This window comes from Candoia aspera, chromosome 9 (assembly GCF_035149785.1).
Source record: "Candoia aspera isolate rCanAsp1 chromosome 9, rCanAsp1.hap2, whole genome shotgun sequence".
Lineage (NCBI taxonomy): Eukaryota > Metazoa > Chordata > Lepidosauria > Squamata > Boidae > Candoia > Candoia aspera.
In genome coordinates this window covers 19,631,801-19,653,895 of record NC_086161.1, presented here as the reverse complement: position 1 = coordinate 19,653,895, position 22,095 = coordinate 19,631,801, and the positions used below count along the sequence as shown (strand labels likewise).

The following is a 22,095-nucleotide window of genomic DNA, read 5'->3' as shown; positions in this document are numbered from 1 at the left end:
AGGACAAGGTGGCTAAAAATAAAGTTTCAGAGAAAGAACGCTGAACCAGGTGTCTCCTTCTCACCCTCCCGTTACACAAACACGTTGGAAGACTGGACAAGCACCATGAGTTCCTTTGAGAACATTTGAAACCCTCCACCACTCGCTCCTTGTCTTTTTAGCTGCAGGAATTAGCTTGCTGTGGTTGCAGTTTTATTATGTTCTGGTCTTCTAGATTAGAGCTTCCAGGTGCTAAACTTCTCCCGCTCGAGATGTTTCCAAGTCAGAGTTGTTGCGTTGCACTTTCCATTTATCTGTCTCTTTGTTGACTTTGTGCTGGTCGTTGGCCAAATAAAGATTACGTACTTGCCATCAAACACAACCCCACCTGCAGCACACTCTGTACTTACCATTGTCCACCTAGAAGTGTTTACTGCAAGGAAATTGTTCGTTAACATGCACTTGACAGCTAACCAAGCTATTGGCTGGGAAGATGAACTTGCAAAGGGCTTTTCTTTCAGGTCCTCCTTTGCCTTTCCAGCTAAGCCACTAGTTTTCACTCCTTATCACCAGCTCTGGAACCACAATGCATCTATTTGGAGCAGGCTTTCTCAACATTCTGACCCTGGAGGAACCCTTGAAATATTTTCCAGGCCTTGGGGAACCCCTGCGCATTCAGGCTCAAACATGGGCCAGAATTTACAAAATTATTATATTCGCTTCATGTGTAGGCCTGTATAGATGCCTTAACAGTGTTCTTAAACTGAAAATAAAGAATGAAACTCGCCTCTTTAATGTGAAGTTGCCGGAATTTGAAACAATTTTTTAAATAAATCGTGATCTCCCAGGGAACCCCTAGGGACCTCTCATGGAACCCTAGGGTGCCACAGAAACCTGGTGGAGAAACCCTGATTTGGAGGATGCTAGACACCTAGGGTCTCCTTGCCCTTGTTGCAACCCTTTGGAATAAAGGAATAAAAAAAGATTCTCTCAAGAACCACCAGCCCTATATTTACTTGGATAAAGCAGGACAGACATCATCCTGTAATAATCAGGAATACTGATTACTATGGAGCCAGTGCTTAGATTTCCAGGTCTAGCATACATTTGAAAGTGTCCAGGTCTCCTGTATTTTTGCACTTTGCTTTGCACTTGTAAAAAAGGAATGGAAGACAGGCTGCTAAAAGCTTTGGAGAACCATAATGTTCTTACAGCTAATTTTACCCAATTTTTAGCTGGGAATGAAAGCTAATTAATCTTGAGAGCATTAGGTCTTACCTCTCAAACTAGTGATAATTATGACCATGTTTTCCCCCAAATAAACCGCCATTTAAAAAGGGTCATTTTATATTGCAGAGAATAGGATAATAGAGGCAGACAAATAGTTTTTCTACGTTTTATTTGGAGGAGTCACTTCAAATCCAGGACCGTCTTCTTGTTTTTGTTCATGTTGAATCTTTCATCATGCAGCTTAATTCTAGTATTATACAGGAGGACAAAAATGAGATGCTCTCCGATTTCTATACACCATATATACGCGTACTTTTTGTCTACACTAAAATGCCCCTAATTTTGTTAGGCTTCCTTACAGGGAACTTCTCCAGTCCCCTTGATCAATACTATTCTAGCTGATGGATCCAGCCCTTCACAGTACAATGCAGGGTGCAAAAACCATCCTCTTTGTTGGTAACTGGAGCTGTGGGAATATATTCCATATGGCACACAGACCTTGAGAGTGCTCGATAAGAGAAGACAGTCCTCTCCCTATAGCCCATGTGTCAAATCCTGGATGAGCCAAAATTTTGCTTTTGTCTTAGAAATCAAAGATTATCCTATGTCATTCCAAGAACTGTGTATAAGCAAAATTTACAGGCGAAACATTTATGCATTTAACCTGGAAAAAAAATGGTTTCTTCATTTTCATAATTTACAGTGCTCCCTCCCAACTTCCAGACAGAGAAATGACGGACTGAAGACAGCTCTGCAAAAAGCAGAGATGACTGTGGTGAAGAACGAAGAGCCGGTGAGTAGACCGGCTCTTTGGAACCTCTCCAGACAAGGAGAGAGTATGGGAGATTACTCACATGCACTCCAAACAGCTGCTCCTCACGAGGAGACTGGAAGACAGCAGTCCCTGGTGGGTTTTGAGCACTGGGAGATGATGGGAATAGCCATCTTGTTCACAACTGTAGTTGGTGCCTTTTAAAGGACACTAAGTTCGCAAACCCTTTCTAATCACACTTGGAAATTGCTTGTTAAATATTTTTAAGCTATTAGAGACCTTCAGAGTGACAAGTCTGAAAATGCTAGGTGAGTTTTCCTTCAATCCTTGAAGAAAGAACATTTTAATCATAAGTTTGAGAATTTTTTTAAAATTGGAATGAACAGTAAAAAGCTAAGTAAGACTTTGATCCTAGAAAGTTAAAAATGGATGAAGGGTCCCGATAAATTTAGAATAAGATTTTGAATTATGAAGGATCCTTTCCATGGGAAATAGATTTGTTTGGACTTTTGGAAGACAAAATAAAGATAAGCAATTTTAAAAATTGGATACTAGAAGGAACTCAAGATTTTAGTTGAAGGAGGAAAATATACAAGCCTCATTAACAGCTAATTAACTGGGACATATAAAATGGTGCAAAACATTGTAACATTGAAAATACTGAAGGATACTTTTGAAAAATGGAATCAGAAGTTAGTATCAACAATGTCAATAGCCATGTTTGCTTCTATAGACAGACTGTGGCCAAAAGATGTTATGGAAGTAATGGCAGATAAGGAACAAGTTTTATTTAACAAGACAGAGATGGCATCGAAAGTGGACCTACAAGTGACAGACTATGAGAATGACATGGAAGAGGATGCCTCATTGGACATACAAAAGAAACTGGTTGATATTTTAAAATTCAAAAGTGAAATACAAACAATAAACCAAGAGAGTGACCTGGATAATTTTTTTATATTGGATTTACAAAAGAGGCTTGTTAAAGCTTTGAAGAATCTTGTGAGAAGGGACAAAGAAGAAATGAAATCAAATTCTAAGATTTGAATGGACTAAATATTAAGACTGTTAGAAGGAATGAATATAAAGTTGGTTTATTTGATCAAAGTTAAAATGTTATTTTTGGCAGCCCTTAATGGACTTTCTGCTGTAGAAGGAAGGAATATAAAGTTGGTTTATTTGATCAAAGTTAAAATGTTATTTTTGGCAGCCCTTAATGGACTTTCTGCTGGCACCAGGACAGAAAAGAGAATGTTTTATGGATTTGTCTATAGATAAGAGATGGGATATGGGATGAAGAGATCTTTGGTTGTAAACTAAGAGGGGGTGAGGAGTTACAAAAATTGTTTATACTTGTGATGAAGGTTGGAAGTAACTTTATATATTTTCTCTCTTTACTATATTCTTATGTTCTATGTTTTTTTCTTCTCCTTTGCACCTTTCACTCTTTCTATTCTTTTAGTTTGTATTAAATTTTACTATTGTAATTAAAATTCTTAATAAAAATTTTACATATAAAGAAATGTTCTTGCATACACACAAGTACATTTACTTCTTTCTGAAGTGGTACGATTAAAAGGTACGGTACATTGGCAGAGAACAAACCAATAGGTATTGATCAACCTTTCAAGTCCTTGTGCTCACCAGATGTTGGGTTTACTCTTCCCAGAATTCCCAAGTCTGTCCCACTGAGTTCAGGGACTTCAGCCTCAACATGACTGAAGTCTGGATTCAGTCTGCTGAAAACAGAAGGCAGGCTCCACCCTACATTCCCTAAAAAAAAGCAATTGTTACATGTTGTAATGTAAGCATCAAGTATCTCTGAGAAGACCAGATTGTTATTTGACTGAAATATAGCTCAGGCTGGGGTGGTTTAAAAAGGTATTCGTGAGAAAAATAATATTCAGGCTTTCACATTGAGAGGAATAGTTATCTGAAGCTGCCTCAAAGTACTGGCCTGCTAGATTATCTAACATCTTGTCTGGCAGCTTCTCAGATTAAGTGGGTATCTTCCTTTTTCCAGTCCAATTCCCAAGGTCACTTTGGATGCAGGTTTTGTCCATGATAAATGGGCTTTATCACTCAGTTATGACCCCAAAAGCATGGTGACCTAGCTAGATGGGGCAATGTATTTTGGAGCACGAGACAAAGGTCCCTTCCAAGCAGCTGAAATCCAGGCAGAGAGCATACAAACTGCATTTAGTGGTTTCCTAAATCCCGGAACCCTTTTTATCATCATGCCAAAAAAAGATTGCAGGGTAATCACACTGAAAAAGATAAAGACTAAGCTTAATCCATTATTATTTATCTGAAAACTTTCTATCACAAGTAACTGATTTAAGAATAGCAGATGTAGTATTCCCAAAGCTGAAAGAAGTTGTAGGAGGAATCAACAGATTTGGGGGGGAGGGGGAGCTGGGATGAGAGAACCCTGGAAACTGAGGGCAGCTTTTAAGGATCAACTTTATTCACACATATACAAGTACAGCATCAGGAGACCCATGAGTTATAAGGCAGCAGATACGAGCTTCATCTCAAATCCTGCAAAGAAAAGCTCTGCGTTTCTAACAGGGTTTCAGGCAACACCCAGCTATCTTTCTTCAAAAAAGAAAAGAAAGAAAAGGAAGAAGAGAATGCTCTTTCCCTTCTCCACTTTCATAACTAAATGCTTCATTCACTGTTCCGAAAGCTTTGCCACATACAAGACAAGTACCTGATGTTTATTACAGACAAATTATGGAAGAATTGGGTAATAAAACTGGATAAGCATTATCAGGAGATTCATGCTGGCAGAGAAGGTAAATTATTAACTCAACAAGATGCAGAAGTAAGTTCTAGATACCAGTATCAGGGAAACTAGGCAAGCATGTTCTAGTTCAGAAAAAGTTATAAATTCAGTGTTGGTTTTCTGCCTTGGTAAGCAAAGAAGGCTGTGTCTGTTTTCAGTGCAAAAGGTCACCACGTTTAGAACAGAATCTCAAGGACTGGCCGAGCAAACAGAAGTAGAACTGACCATAATATTCAGCTTCCATTTAAAGTCTGATTTAAACAAAATTCAGCTATAAACCCTTTTAGAGTGAAAAAATTCCTGGTGAAAGAATCAAACAGAAGCACCACCTGCCTTCTTATGCAGGTTTTTAGAAATTCCTGTATCACTCCAGCACACAGATGGAAATGTATCTCCTCGTGAGAATAGAGCAGTGTCTTAAGATGTTTAACTTAGGTTTTCCAGGCTTTAGCTAGACACTTTTCCGGTTTGAACGGATTAAAAATCTTTTAGGGAAGGGAGCAAAAAGGGATCAACATCCAGAGGCTGTCAACCCAAGTTACACATTTTAGGTGGTTGGGATTCTTCCGCAGGTGAGAAGACTTGCAAAGAGTCTCCACACAATTTATACTTCTAAAGAGGGGTCTGCACATTGCTACTCCCCACAATATAACTAACAACATGGAAAGCAAATACCCACATCGTGTGCATCACAAGCAGCTGATGCAAAGATGCACCACTCCTGCCTCAGAGGTAGGCAGGGAAGGAGGTAGAAAAACAGGAAAGAGGTGGGGGTACAGCTTGAAGTTGACAAGGCATCTGAAGATATACATGTCCTCCTTGACTTTGTGCGCAGTTCCTAACTATGCTAGCCTGCTCTTCAAATATAAAATCGCAGTGCAATGTATGTAGTAAGGGAATTAAGAGGCTATCTTGACTGGGCACTGGCAACTCTTCCTGCAAGACAATAGGTAGTCATCCTGTAGCCAAACTTCGCTATTCCTAAAATTTGTGACTGAGGAAGTGCTACTATAATAACTGAAGTACAAGAGCATTAATGCTTGCAAGGCTGAATCCAGCACAGGGCTCAGCTCCCCAGCCTAATCCTTCATAAAAGCAGAGGGAACTGTTCTGCCACTGGATCACTCAGATTAGCTGATATCATCCATTCTGAACCACAGAGGACAATGCAGAACCTACAGCTATGATTTACAAATGATAAGCAGATTTGCTACACCTGATAATGTAACTCCAGAAGTACCAGTTAGGTTGTATTAAAAACCAATTCCTTTAAGAAAAGTATGCATCCTCTTTCACTGAAGTTTTGCCACCTGTTTGCTAGAAAAGAGAAGGATGGTAGTTTGGATTATTGGCAAGGACGACTCAGGGAGAATCTGAGATTGCAGATAGACATGTACATGACAAATTATGTTGTATGTCTGTTACTATAACCAGTGAATTCCTCAGTATTTGTTGGCACTACACTGCCTTGTACTGCAACAACCAATTGTATTAGTTGTAATTCAGTATATACTAGTTGCTGATAACTCTAGTTGGCCAGTGCAAATCTGTGCTCAATTCTGCATCCATACTCATCCCACTGAGAGAATATTCAAAGTCTTTGATGGTCCAAAGTAATCCTACTAAAATTGTTTCATTTCAGGTATTTAACCATATCATACACTAAGCATTTTACATGATCAATGAAGAACTCATAAAAATATACAAATGTTATGATTACTATCATCTAGGATGTAACCATTCACTATAAAGATAGTTCACGCCAAGACAAATGCAGTCTTTTGTTTTTATTCCAATCTAATGGCTACCTTTAACAAAAAAGTTTCCTTTTAAGAACATGATAGTACAGAAGTAATAGTCAATAACCATAAAAATCCTTAAATTGGGGTGAAGAATCCATGGTCCTTCAATAGTTGCTACCAGCATCTCTCATCATCAGTCATTCTAGGTGACTTGTTATTCACTAACATCATGAAAGCCATAAAATTACACCATTTAAATAATAAGTAAAATTTGTCCAGGCCCTGGGAAATACTTTTGTGCAAAATAGTACCTTTTAATCATCAGTTAAAACAGAACACTTTACTCTGGTTTGATTCTTGACTTTTAAGAGGCAGAAGAAAATATGCATTAACTGAGCATGTACGATTTTCAGTGTGGCAATGTCTGGAAATAACAGTTTTCGCAAGGTCCAGGAATTATTATTTGATTAGCTACTGAGACAAAGCAATGCTATTATTCTTCCTTCCTCCCTCCCTCAGCTTTCTATGGCTGCTGATCTCAGACAAGTAACTCTGGGCGGCAAACAATCATAAAATCAATTAAAACCAAATACAAACACAATACAAAAAATAAATATATGTAACAGCTGAGAAAAATCATAACCACAGATATTAATATAAGCAAGAAACGGGGCCCTGAACACACTCAGGATCCCAGGCACCTTTTTAGTGCAAACCGTGGAAGTAAGAGGAACACTTTGGCATCTATGTCTAAATAAATATACACAGAATTGGGGGAAGGGCTGTAAAGGGGGCCTTGATGGACCCCCCAGCCGAGGGGGTGGGCTGACACTGGGAGGGGCTGCCCCTCAACAGTAAGCCCAGGGCAATTCCTTCTCAGCCCCGCCTTGGACGAGGGCGCTCATGTTCTTCCTCTGAAGGCAGCTGATGGCAGAAGCTACAGGAAGAAGAGCTTCTCACAGAGCTCAATTGCTGGTTCATGGTGGAGAATGTGGCCTGAGAGAAAAGCCAGCTTATGAGCGTATTTGCAAGGTGCAGGCACTCTGATAGTTCCAGGCCAGTTCCAGTAGATGTGGCAAAGTTTGAAAGTCAGCCTATTAAAAAACAGGAGTGGGAAAAGGAAATTCCTGATTAGGATGCTTGCTTCCATAACCTGGATCCACAAAATATCTCTATTATGGCTTTTTAAAAAGATTTTTTAAAATCCCTTCTTCTCACTATTTTTATAAATAACTCAAGGCGGGGAACATACCTAGTACTCCTTCCTATTTTCCCCACAACCACCACCGAGACAGAGTCACTGGCCCAAGGTCACCCAGCCGGCTTTCATGCCTAAGGCGGGCCTAGAACTCAGTCTCCCGGTTTCTGGCCTGGCGCCTTCACCACTACACCAAACTTAACCACTAGACCAAACCGGCACTCAAGGGCTTGACAAGTCCCTAATCTCTAGTATGCTCCAATTATTATACATTATTAAATGCTGCGGGGGAAACACTGATCCCCTTTTCCCCCACTACTTCTCTGATTTATTTTACCTTCTTGCAAAGGAAGTCCCCCACTCCATCCCCAAAGAAAGTAATGTCATATAAAGTCCTGCTTCAAGCTCCTGACAGAAAAATATTGGCCAGAGAGCTGCAAGGGAGCCCAAACTAGGCAACCAGCAGATAGTTTGGGGCCATCCCACCGTATTGCAAAAAATGGCACAGCACGGCTGGAGGACCACCTCACAGGCAATTGCTTTTTAAACCAAGAAGCAGGAAAGTCCTCTCTTTCTCTCCCCTTCCACTCAGGTCATTGTACTGAGTACGAAGCAAAACTGTACAGGAAATGGTTTCCAAGAAAATACAAAAAAACCCATGAAACAAAATCTTAAAATCTGCAATTACATAGTCTCCTCCCCTCTGACATCCTTTTGCTCTATTCAGTACTTCCTGTTTTATTTATGTATTTGTTAGAGTCATATTCTACCTTCTGTACAGTGAAAAAACAAAACCTGAAACCAGGAGATGAAATACACTCGCCTCTGCAGGTGATCAGGACTGAGACTGGCCGTATTCCTTACACAGACGTAGTGAGTAGGGATACCACAGCCTTGTTGTGTGTGGTGTGCGATCAAGTAAAAATCCACCCTAACAGGAAAGAACCAAAAGGTTATCAACATCATTCTCACAGAGAGAGAATCAAGTCTGATTCTTTATAACCTCCAAAATGGAGGCCTGGAACAAAGGTGAATACCTGTGATTGTTATTCAAATGTGCAAGCCATCATGTGGGCATGCCTCTGAACAATCCAGATGGGGATTCCAATAAAGTTTGGGATAATTATGAATGCTGGGCCATAGCTTCCCATATGGTACTTGGGGAGAGAAGGAAGAACACTCATCACTCTACTGAGTACCAGCCATCAACTCTATGAAACTCTGTTCGACTTTGGGGATGGGGGAGGATGTCAGAAAACAATGAACCACCAAAAGCCTGTTTTTCCCATGCTGAGAGGAGGCTGTCTCAGCTCTGGAGACTTCCCACATGAGATTTGTTTAGCGTACACTACAGACAAGAGTATAGATAAAACGGAGCTCACAAAAGGACTATGGCCAAGGTTTATCTTGACCATCTGGAGATAAGATGATTAAGCTGAAGAGAAAAAAGCCTAGAAATTTATTTAATTGCGAAGCAGTTTCTATAGAATGTGATTTTTTTTTTGTCATGGAGGAAAGGAGAAAATACAAAGATTTTAAACTCCCAACTTCCCAGCAGCAGCTTCCAGAAGAAACTGTGGAGATGTGTAAAGGAAGCGCCCCATGAAAGCTTTTCACTCACCAATCTCGGTTGGTAACTGTATGGTCTATCACCGTCCCTGGAGGAGGTGTTGTTAAGTGATCAGCAGCTGATGAATAGATGTTGATGCTGATTTTTTTCTGAACCACAAACACTACCATCTTAGGGTCATAATTATTAAAAGCTTTAAAGCATTTCTGCAGCTGTGGGATTTCATAGCTTTCTACCATTTTCAGCTGGCCATCTGACACCCCATCTCTATAAACCACTATCTTCTCCGGGAGGCAGTGGTTAACCTTTAAGAGAACAAACATGCAACAGTGAGGAGGAGGGATAACAGCCCATATCCTTATTTGGTCTAGGAAATTCCAATGATTTCTTGCTGAAGGAGGAACTTGTTTTCTCTTTCCTTCTGCCTGATCTGTAGCAGAAGACAAAAATCTAAACTACTTAGAAAGAGCTACTCGGATATGAGCAAAGCTTGTAATGGTCTCCTGTACAGGAAGGAAAAAGACCGGCTCTAGAAAGGAAATGGGTGCCCCTCATTCCAATTCCCATCCTAGCCTTTCCTCTAAAAGGATTTAGTCTTCATGGCTAGGAAGAACAGTCCCCATTCCTGAATCACTGAGCAGAAACTGGTGGATCTTCTGGTATGAAACCTAAGAAGCACTCCTACAGTTGCATCTCAGTGAAACAAATGCACCTCTTCAGAAAAGATGCAAAATTGTTGATCGAGCCATGCTTTTCTCTATAAATTCCAGAGAACTGGAAAATAGTAGTTCATTTCTCACCTCATGGAACTTCTGCAAAGCAGCTACCAAGCAGACCTTCAGGCTATCTATTATTTCTTGATGAGGCATCTGGAACACAACCTTGGAATACCATTGTGTCAAAATTCTGGTGGCAGAAAAGTATATGAATATTAATAATGTTAATCCAAAACATAAAGCCTTATGATCCACAATTAGGCCAAGTTCTTATTTTGGAAGCTGTAAACTTTTCATAGTGATCAAAGCCTTGGAGTCTTTTAACACTGTAACACTTAAATAATAATTTGAGTCAGTCTAGAGGGATATAGAAGTAAAAACCAAGCTGTAAACCAAATCCAAGCAATTCTATTTGGGTGTAAGCCCAATGAAAACAATGGGAAAGAGCCCTAATTAGAATTCCATTGATTTCTAGGAAGCAAGAAATAAATGAGCATTGTAAGGTTGAATTTTTCTGCAGATCACTTTAAAATTAAACAAAAATCCCCCTCTTACTCCCATCATCCGTTCATTGATTGATTATGTGCCATCAAGTCTAGCAACCACATAGGTTTTCCTCAAGATGATCTTTCAGGTCTTCCAATGGTGCCCCATCACCACAGTAACCGAGTCCATCGACCTTACTGCTGGTTGTCCTCTTCTTCTCTTTCCTTTGGCTTTTCTCAGCATTAAAGCCTTTTCCAGACAGCTGGGTCTTCTCATAATGTGTCTGAAGTAGGGTAATTTGAGCTTGGTCATTTGTGCCTCAACCCAGAACTCTGCACTGATTTTCTTGGCTGTCCATGGTATTCTCAGGAGTCTTCCACAACACCAAAGGCATCAATACTCTTCATACCCTGCTTCTTTAAAGTCCAACTTTCACTTCCATAGAGTGCCACAGAGAACACCATGGGTTGCACGATTCTGATCTTTGTAAGTACAGAGACATCATGGCATTTGAATAACTTTTCAAAGACCTTCAAGGCTGCTCTACCAAGTGCTGTCTGTGGCATGTTTCTTGAATGCTTGTTCCTTTACTGTTGATGGTTGATCCTTAAAGGCAGAAACTATCCACCCCTTCAATATCTTCACTGAATCAATTCTAAGGCTGGTTGTTCTACCTGTTATTAGTTTGGTCTTCTTTATAATTTAGTCCCATTTTTTTCACTGTGCTCTTTGACTTTTAATACTAGGGCTTGTAGATCCTTTGCATTTTCCACTCAGACTCTTATTAAATCTCCTCTCCAGCAAGACAAAGGAAGAAAAGAAGGAAGTTCTCCCCCCAAACCCCATGCAGAGTGTCATTGGCTTCTGGGAAACCATAAGGATTAAGACTGGTTCAATATCCAAGAGGAGAGAGAAAAGATTGAGAACTTTGTTTCTGAAGCAAGCTTTAAAAGCAGATGGTAGATCAGTAGGAGGAGGAGGAGTAGGAGGCCGAGCAGGTGAATCTGTGAATTAAGCTTAGCTCAGAAATAAGCCAAGCTGCTTCCTAAGTTTTGGCAGGAAGGAAATTGTTTTCAAGTTAACAACTAATAAATAAATCATAAGGAGTTAATTTTTTCCCACAATTTCCAGAAATATCAAATATCTGGAAATCAGCCTTTCTATGTGAACATCAGCAAGAACCGCAGTGTTAGAACCGATCCAGAGACCTGAATGCTAAAAGGTAAAAAAAAATAAAAAAATAAAGCAGGACACTTACTGATTGACGCTTGCCACAAAGCCCACCACAGAGCGCTTCCCCCTGCTGGGATCATGATACACATCCATGCCGATCACCATCAGCTGTTTCTGGAAGGAAGAACTATGTGTTATTCTCCACACACACAGCTGCACTGAGAAGGTATATCCAGATAGACAGACGGATGGGTTGAAAGGTTTCCTGCATATTTCACCAAGGTATGCTTGAAAAGACACAAAGTGCCGAGGCCTTACAGGTGGGGCTCTGGGCATATTACCTTCACTAGATGTTGTTTGGTGATTCCTCACTTCCCTCCTCAAATTTGGTACTTTTGCCAACTAAAAGTTCCCTAAGTTTGTAAACAGCTCCCTCTTGTGCATCCAACTTGAGAACACAGGGGGAAAAGTGGTTAAGCAAGATGGCATCTCTTTTCTAACTTTCTCCTTAATAGAGGCTTGCAAAACAGCAATCCCTCTCCTACCTTGCCACTCCTTTTGAGCCTCTGACCTCTGCACACTGCCAAGTATGTCTCTTCCCAGCACAGGAGCTTCCATTGGCTCAGCTGTTCTCTTCCGATTCTTTGAGTCAATCTGGAATCCTGGTGACTACAGCAAAAGTTCCATGCAGCTTCTTTGGGAGATGCCAATACCTTCTCCTCAGGGCTGATAGTGAGTGACTGGCACAAAGTCACCAGCTGGCTTCCACGTCCCCAGTAATAACCTCATAGCTTAAATACTTTGCTGCTTCATTGAGTACAAATCATTTGACATGTATGCCTTTGGGGCAGACCGCCAATACGGCTGCGAGAACTGGACCATAAGGAAGGCTGGGAGAAGGAAGATCGATGTTTTGGAACTGTGGTGTTGGAGGAAGATTCTGGGAGTGCCTTGGACTGCAAGAAGATCAGACCAGTCCATCCTCCATAAAGCCAGACTGCTCACTGGAGGGAATGATATTAAAGGCAAAACTGAAATACTTTGGCCACATAATGAGAAGACAGGACACCCTGGAGAAGATGCTGATGCTAGGGAGAGTGGAAGGCAAAAGGAAGAGGAGCCGACCAAGGGCAAGATGGATAGATGATATTCTAGAGGTGACAGACCCGTCCCTGGGGGAGCTGGGGGTGTTGACGACCGACAGGAAGCTCTGGCATGGGCTGGTCCATGAAGTCACGAAGAGTCGGAAGCGACTGAACGAATAAACAACAACCAATAAGACTGCCCCTCCCCTTTGCTGTCACCTTCCATGAGGGGACCCTGACAAGATACTTCACAGCTGAAATGTTTGGTATGTTTTATTACAAAACGTAATTAGAAACAAATACATAGCTTTCTCTCAAATACATTGAAGTGCTATCCAGTTTCTGAAGTATAAACACTTCAAGTAGCAAACACCGCCAAAGATAGTAACGTTTTCACTGTTAGAGTTCCAACAGAAACTCCCTCGTCTGTCAACTAGAACAGATTCCCAGTTTCAATTTTTCATCACATTTTCATATTCTGGATTTCACTGAATTAGAAGGAGCAATCCAGGCAATCCCCTACTTTGTGCAGAAATCCGAAAGCATAGGAATCCTTTCTACAACCCAGCTTAATCAAACCTAGCACTTTTCAAAGGCATGTTCCAAGACACCCAGAACAGCTGGAGTCATGAATCAGCTGAACTTCCTAATGCTTGAGAGCACTTCTGGTGCAGACCACACCAGAAGTATATGGTTTCTTGTACATCAATTCTGATTTTCCCCAAGATCAGGCCTTGTTCTCCTGTGTGACCTTCATAACCAGCTGCACTATTTTTCTGCTTTTCTCAGGCTGGTTGGCCTCTACACATTTGAAATCGATGCCTCTTGTCCACATTATGCAGAACACCTCTTCCCACCTCTACCAACCCTTTGTCTTCATACTCCCTGAGTTCTTGATCTCCCTGTATTCTTCAGGTTTTTCAAAATGCCAAGAAGAGAAAAGGATTGGAGATCATCTTTCCAAACTTAAGAGGAATAGAATCCAATACTAATATTAAAGCTACTTTTTGGGGGCAGGGGGGGTCTTTCAATTGCTTTAAATATTCCCAAGGCATTTCTAAGGCCTACCTGATCCAGAGAAAGAGTTTTCTAAGAGCTAGTGTACAGAAGTACATAAAGTTCAGAGCACTACATATGCCACCTTGAGCTCTTAGAAGAAATGTGGGATAAAGGTGTGCGCTCTACATGGAAGAAGACACTGCTGTTGATATTTATTTGATCAATTGAAATAGCTGCTCAACTGACTGTGACTCAGGGCAGCATGCATAGAAATAATGGTTTGCAGCATCCATGTAATTTTTGTAGAGACATCCTAATGAAGAAATGCCTACCAACTCTTTGGTCCGCCCACAGTCCACTCCAGGAAAAGGCAGCATCATTCCAGAGGACGTTGAGTAGGGACCGCAATCATCACAGCTGTTCACATCTGATTGTAAGGTCCTATGTAGCAGAAAGTCATGGTATCCAGTCTGCTATTTCCCATTTCACTCCTGACCTTTACTTTACTAAAGAGCCATGAGACTAACCCCAGAAGTTTCCAGCATACCTGTGCTTAAAGGCAAATGACAAGAATATTCATTTGAAGATCACTTGAATGTGAAATCAAAATGTAGCAAGGAACAGTTGCTGTGAGAGAAGAGGGCATGTGTATTTCTGTAGGCTCTTTTAGAGAGGAAGAGAATGCTCTGTTTTATGTTTTGAGTGCAGCCTGATACAAAGGACTCTGATGTAACTAAGAGAGGTTGAAGCTGAAAAGCTTCACAGAACTTCCTATTTCAATATGCGGAAAGGATATTCTTGTCATACTGAGTAACATATAACCTCCCTTTTATGCAATATTCAAAGTCATAGCTTAATGTGATTTTGACAGAAATATATTTGACCTTTTGAAACAGTGGGGAGAGAGAGAAGGAATCTCAAGGATTTACTCAGGGAAGGTAAAAGGGAGAGATTGTTTAGATTATATATACATATGTGAAATGAATCCATTTAGATTCCATGAGGAAGAAAATCCTCATTCCTTAAAACTGAACTCTAAAACTTGACAGAAATAGGAGGTACTTCTGAGCTGATATACATTTCCTATACATCTTTAGTCATCTCTTTTTGAAGAAGCATCTTATTCAAGCAAACTGTAAGAAAATGCTCTGAGCACTATTGTAAGAACGGTAAGAAAATGACTCTGACCACTATTCTCCACCTGTATATTTTCAAGGTTCTCAACTTTCAGGTGGTCATAATTAAGTGAAGGGGGCTGTCAAGGGAAGGGGAAGGAACTGAAAAAGATGCATACCAATAGTGCCAATTACAGAACACAAATACATCAAATATGCAACATTATTTTAGGGAATTATTATTCTTACTGAATTAAGCTTCACTGAAGAGAAATAATGTTAGCGTGACTTACCAATGGAATGTTCACACCCCACAGCTCTCCACCTAGCTTGCAATTAATCTGCAACAGAATTTTCTGTGCTATACACCTAAGTTTTACAGGCTGGGTTGTAATGGTTCGAACATTAATAACCTGTAACAATAATTAGAATTAGCAAATGCCTGGGTAAGAAATGAACTTTCCTCTTTCAACTATTCTCAGTTTGATTACTAAACAGATAAATTGTTTCAAACCATCCTGCTTTGAGCTTGACTTCATCAGAAGTGTCCTAATGTTATTCTGACTTTATCAGAAGGCTTCTGATCTCAGAATAGCCCTCTTTTGAACTTGAAACACTTCCACTAAAATCAGAACAGCATCAAAACATTTCTCAAGAGATCAGAACAGCCCTTTTAAAACTCAAAATGACTGAAATTTCATGTTCTCCACATGTAATTCTAAGCTATGTGTCAGTTTTAATAATTTACAAGGTAATAACAGGTTGTTATTGCTTAAAGTAAACTTCATTGTTTTGTTCCCCTTCGCAGAAAAATTAACCCTCCATTCAACAACAAAAAAATTAACGTATTTCCCAAAATAATACTTTTAAGTTATTAAATATGAGGCTCCGTACCAAGTTTGCCCCATCTTTCTACATTCTATAGTGGATTTTTTAAAATCAGATTTTAAAGGATCTTTTTAATAAAAACTATTGAATACTTCTTCAGCAAAGGATTGTTAGCTTGTCATGGTGCTGGAGCTAGAGCACCTCAATGATGCCATGAGCTAAACCGTGAAGGGCCACCCAAGACAGGAAGGTCATGACAGAGAGGTCAGACTAAATGCGATCCCTGGGGAAGGTAATGGCAACCCACCCCAGTATTCTTGCCGTGAAAACTAAATGTATCAGTACAACCAGAGATATGTCGGTATACCATCGGAAGATGAGACCCCCCAGGTCGGGAGATGGTCAAAATGCTACTGGGGAGGAACAGAGGATGAGTTCAACTAGCCCCAGACGTGATGACGCAGCTAGCTCAAAGCCGAAGGGATGGCTAGTGGCCGACGGTGCTGGTGGTGAACGGCGAATCCGATGTTCTAAGGATCAACACACCATTGGAACCTGGAATGTAAGATCTATGAGCCAGGGCAAATTGGATGTGGTTATTGGTGAGATGTCAAGATTAAAGAAAGACATTTTGGGCATCAGGGAACTGAAATGGACCGGAATGGGCCACTTCACATCAAATGACCACCAGATCTACTACTGTGGACAAGAGGACCACAGAAGAAATGGAGTAGCCTTCATAATTAATAGTAAAGTGGCAAAAGCAGTGCTTGGATACAATCCAAAAAATGACAGAATGATCTCAATTCGAATTCAGGGCAAGCCATCTAACAACACAGCGATCCAAATATACGCCCCAACCACAGATGCCGAAGAACCTGAAGTAGAGCAGTTCTATGAGGATCTGCAGCACCTACTGGAAAACACACCTAAAAGAGATGTTATTTTCATCACAGGAGACTGGAATGCTAAGGTGGGCACTCAAATGACACCTGGAATTACAGGTAAGCATGGCCTGGGAGAACAAAACGAAGCAGGACATAGACTGATAGAATTTTACCAAGACAACTCACTCTGCATAACAACACTCTCTTCCAACAACCTAAGAGATGGCTTTATACATGGACTTCACCAGATGGACAACACTGAAATCAGATTGACTACATCATTTGCAGCCAAAGGTGGCGGACATCCATACCGTCGGTAAAAACAAGACCTGGAGCTGACTGTAGTTCAGATCACGAACCTCTTATTGCACAATTTAGGATCAGACTCAAGAGATTAGGGAAGACCCACAGATCAGCTAGATGTGAGCTCACTAATATTCCTAAGGAATATGCAGTGGGGGTGAAGAATAGATTTAAGGGACTGGACGTAGTAGATAGTGTCCCGGAAGAACTATGGACAGAAGTTTGCAACATTATTCAGGAGGCGGCAACAAAATACATCCCAAAGAAAGAGAAAACCAAGAAGGCAAAGTGGCTGTCTGCTGAGACACTAGAAGTAGCCCAAGAAAGAAGGAAAGCAAAAGGCAACAGCGATAGGGGGAGATATGCCCAATTAAATGCAAAATTCCAGAGGTTAGCCAGAAGAGATAAGGAATTATTTTTAAACAACCAATGAGCGGAAGTGGAAGAAGACAATAGAATAGGAAGGACAAGAGACCTCTTCCAGAAAATCAGAAACATCGGAGGTAAATTCCAGGCAAAAATGGGTATGATCAAAAACAAAGATGGCAAGGACCTAACAGAAGAAGAAGAGATCAAGAAAAGGTGGCAAGAATATACAGAAGACCTGTATAGGAAGGATAATAATATCAGGGATAGCTTTGATGGTGTGGTCAGTGAGCTAGAGCCAGACATCCTGAAGAGTGAGGTTGAATGGGCCTTAAGAAGCATTGCTAATAACAAGGCAGCAGGAGACGACAGCATCCCAGCTGAACTGTTCAAAATTTTGCAAGATGATGCTTTCAAGATAATGCATGCTATATGCCAACAAATTTGGAAAACACAAGAATGGCCATCAGATTGGAAAAAATCAACTTATATCCCCATACTGAAAAAGGGAAACACTAAAGAATGTTCAAACTTTCGAACAGTGGCACTCATTTCACATGCCAGTAAGGTAATGCTCAAGATCCTGCAAGGTAGACTTCAGCAATTCATGGAGCGAGAATTGCCAGATGTACAAGCTGGGTTTAGAAAAGGCAGAGGAACTAGGGACCAAATTGCCAATATCCGATGGAAAATGGAAAAAGCCAGGGAGTTTCAGAAAAACATCTATTTCTGTTTTACTGACTATTCTAAAGCCTTTGACTGTGTGGACCATAACAAATTGTGGCAAGTTCTTAGTGGTATGGGGATACCAAGTCATCTTGTCTGCCTCCTGAAGAATCTGTATAACGACCAAGTAGCAACAGTAAGAACAGACCACGGAACAACGGACTGGTTTAAGATTGGGAAAGGAGTACGGCAGGGCTGTATACTCTCACCCTACCTATTCAACTTGTATGCAGAACACATCATGTGACAAGCTGGGCTTGAGGAATCCAAGGCTGGAGTCAAAATCGCTGGAAGAAACATTAACAATCTCAGATATGCAGATGATACCACTTTGATGGCTGAAAGCGAAGAGGAACTGAGGAGCCTTATGATGAAGGTGAAAGAAGAAAGTGCAAAAGCTGGCTTGCAGCTAAACCTCAAAAAAACCAAGGTTATGGCAACCAGCTTGATTGATAACTGGCAAATAGAGGGAGAAAATGTAGAAGCAGTGAAAGAGTTTGTATTTCTAGGTGCGAAGATTACTGCAGATGCTGACTGCAGTCAGGAAATCAGAAGACACTTAATCCTTGGGAGAAGAGGAATGACAAATCTTGATAAAATAGTTAAGAGCAGAGACATCACGCTGACAACAAAGGTCCACATAGTTAAAGCAATGGTGTTCCCCATAGTAACATATGGCTGCGAGAGCTGGACCATAAGGAAGGCTGAGAGAAGGAAGATCGATGCTTTTGAACTGTGGTGTTGGAGGAAAATTCTGAGAGTGCCTTGGACTGCAAGAAGATCAAACCAGTCCATCCTCCAGGAAATAAAGCCAGACTGCTCACTTGAGGGAATGATATGAAAGGCAAAACTGAAATACTTTGGCCACATAATGAGAAGACAGGACGCCCTGGAGAAGATGCTGATGCTAGGGAGAGTGGAAGGCAAAAGGAAGAGGGGCCGACCAAGGGCAAGATGGATAGATGATATTCTAGAGGTGACGGACCCGTCCCTGGGGGAGCTGGGGGTGTTGACCAACAGGAAGCTCTGGCGTGGGCTGGTCCATGAAGTCACGAAGAGTCAGAAGTGACTAAATGAATAAACAATTGAATACTTAATTCAGAATTAAAAGCTGAACATTGTTGATGTTCATTGTTGAACATCATTGTTCAATAAATAAATAAATGTTGGCTAATATTTGAACAACAGAAAACTCTAAATCAATAAAACAGCAAACTGCTCAAAGCCATTTATAGACAGTATAAACTGTTTCCTGTTACACATAATGTTGGGCCCCAAAGACAAACCAGAGGCTGTTGAAAAAAAAATGCAGTACAAACATGTAACATCACAAACTAATGCCCATGCAAGAATTTTTACAGGCTTTATGGAATATTCTAAAGACATTTAAGTTAGCCTGAAATATTCACAACCCAAGTAATATATAGACAACTATTTGACTTACCTGGGAAGGAACGGGAGACTGTACATTGCATAGCTTTTTAATGGCCCCATACAAGTCATCTTTAGTCCCTGTGATAATACAAACGACCAGTTGTATAGAACCCTTAAAAAACAGAAAGGGGAAGTAACTAACTAGCTTGCAATAAGACCATCACATAGCAGTATACTATCATGGTTAGGCATATCAGAGGTGAAACTACTGTAATTTATTAGATTTACATCCTGCCTTTATTTTATGCAACTTAAGGCAGTGTACCTAATGCTCCCTTCTTGTATTTTCCCCGTGACAAGAACCCTGAGAAGTGAGTTGGGCTGAGAGACAGTGACTGGCCCAAAGTCACCCAGCCTAGAGTCTCTGAGTTTCCTGATTTCTAGACCAGTATTTAATCACTACATCAGACTGGCTCTCTGCCATTACTTTAAGACAGCAAATTGACCAAATATTTATTGACCTTTGTCAAGTTATACAGGGCATGACCAAGAGAGCAAGAATCATACAGCCATCAGTACGAAGTTTTAATGCAACAATTAAAACCTGAATTTGATCAGATGCCTGAAACATCTGATCAAAAAGATCACAGTACAAAGACATAGAGACTGTGATAGAAACCTCCATCTTTTTGTTAAGGAAAACATTTTGAGTATCTTGATAGTGTGATGTTAATTTTATGAAGAGCCCTTGCCAGGGCATACTCTCTGCACTTATTTATGGCTACATAGAAGGAACAATGACTGACTGTGCTGTTAGTCTTTCTTTGCCCACACTGAATGTTTTGGTGGTTCCTGCACTGAAATCCATTTAGTCCAGTGGAAAGCATTCAACTGAATGAGAATCTCTCTGTTTCTTTCTACTGCCTGCAGAATATGTGCTAGAATAGTCTTTTGCAACGTTTTTGGGTCCACGAACATAACTGTAAATGGTGAGTGGTACAGTGGCACTTAAAAGTTTGTGAACCCTTTTGAATCTTCAATATTTATGCATAAATATCACCTTAGCAGAAATAGAACCAAACATCCTTCAGGAAGAAGTCACGTGAGCAAGGAGCCAAATGCCAAACAAGGCTTCAGGTGTTGATACCATCCCTGCAAAGTTGCTGAGGCCTGTATCACCCACAACCATCACAGCCTTGTGCCAGAAAATTTGGGAAATGAACACATGGCCACAGGGCTGGAAACAATCAGTGTTCATTCCATTGCCAAAAAAGGGCAACTCCAAGGATTGCTCCAATTACTGCACAATTGCCCTCATCCCTCACAGTAGAAGATTCTCCTTAAGATCATACAACGTCTGATGTCGACCATCGAAAGGGAATTACCCAGATGCTCAAGCTGGCTTCAGAAGGGGTTGTGGCACTTGTGACCATATTGCAAACCTATACTGGATCGTGGAAAAATCTCAAAAATATCAAAAGAACGTCTACATCTACTTTGACTACAAGAAAGCCTTCGACTGTGTCACTCATGAGAAGCTCTGGAGAGCCCTAGAAGACCTAGGGGTGCCAACACATCTGGTCAAGTTGGTGCAGTCACTGTACACAAATCAGGAAGCCACTGTGCGAACACCATATGGAGACACTGATTTGTTCTAGATAGAGAGAGGAGTAGGGCAAGGTTGCATTCTTTCACCTTTCTTATTCAACCTGTATGCTCAAGTGAACATGAGGAAGCTGGAACTTGAATCAAAAATTGGAGTAAAGATTGGAGGAAGGAACATCAACAATCTCAATATGCTGATGACACAATTCTCTTAGAAACCAAAGGCCTGAAACATCTGATCAAAAGGATTAAAGAAGAAAGAGAATAATTTGGCCTCTTCCTGAACATCAGAAAGACCAAGCTCACGACCACTGCAAGGAATGGAAATGTCAAAATAACAATTGATGGTAAAGATATTGAATGTATGCAAAAATTCACTTTCCTACGAACAGAGATTGATCAAAGCGATGAATGCAGTCCAGAAATAAAGTTTTGAATCACACTGGGTCACACAGCAATGATGAGCATGAATCGAGTAGGGAAAAGCAAGGCCATCAGCCTGGCAACTAAATACAAACTACCTATGGTTGTGAAAGTTGGACCATGAAAAAACTAGACAGGAGGAAAATCAACTCATTCAAGCTGTGGTGTTGGAGAAGGCTCCTGTGCATTCCTTGGTCAGCAAAGGTGACAAACAAGCAAGCATTGGAGCATATACAACCAGACATATCGCTGGTGGGCAATATCACAAAATTCTGCCTTATTTTGGCCATGTCACGTGATCAAACTCACTGGAAAAGGCAGTTATGCTTGGAATGGCCAGCGGTAAAAGGAAATGAGGCTGCCAAAAAATACAGCGGCTAGACACCCCCAAAGCTGACACCAGCCACAGCATAAAACAACTAAAAGAAGCTGTACAAGATCAGGAAACGTGGAGAGAGCTCGTACATAGAATCACTGAGATTTGGACATGATTGAACAGATAGCATCATCACCACCACCTTAAATGGGCCTAGAATTGACAGTTCATACAAGGCAGCCCAACAAGATCTTCCAGTTGAAGCTGTTCTGTAAGAAGGAACAAGCTAAAATTTCTCCAAGCCTCTGTGCAGGACTGATCAACAGTTATTGGAAATGTTTAGTTGCAGTTATTGCTGCCCAAGGGGGACACCCCAGTTATTGAAAGCAGAGGTTCACATGCTTTTGCCACAAA

The 22,095-nt window shown here is 40.8% G+C and overlaps 1 protein-coding gene across 1 annotated transcript in view; it reads right to left on the bottom strand.

Moving 5' to 3' along the window:
• Nucleotides 1-7,341: 7,341 nt before the first annotated feature.
• Nucleotides 7,342-22,095, bottom strand: part of PIWIL2 (piwi like RNA-mediated gene silencing 2) — a 30,913-nt gene continuing 16,159 nt past the window's right edge. The window contains exons 12-18 of the mRNA XM_063310900.1: nucleotides 19,408-19,509; nucleotides 15,147-15,266; nucleotides 11,740-11,828; nucleotides 10,080-10,185; nucleotides 9,331-9,584; nucleotides 8,533-8,640; nucleotides 7,342-7,605 (exon numbers count right to left, since the gene is read on the bottom strand). Coding sequence (XP_063166970.1) covers nucleotides 7,449-7,605; nucleotides 8,533-8,640; nucleotides 9,331-9,584; nucleotides 10,080-10,185; nucleotides 11,740-11,828; nucleotides 15,147-15,266; nucleotides 19,408-19,509 — 936 coding nt within the window. The 3' untranslated portion in view covers nucleotides 7,342-7,448. The remainder of the gene's footprint in view (nucleotides 7,606-8,532; nucleotides 8,641-9,330; nucleotides 9,585-10,079; nucleotides 10,186-11,739; nucleotides 11,829-15,146; nucleotides 15,267-19,407; nucleotides 19,510-22,095) is intronic.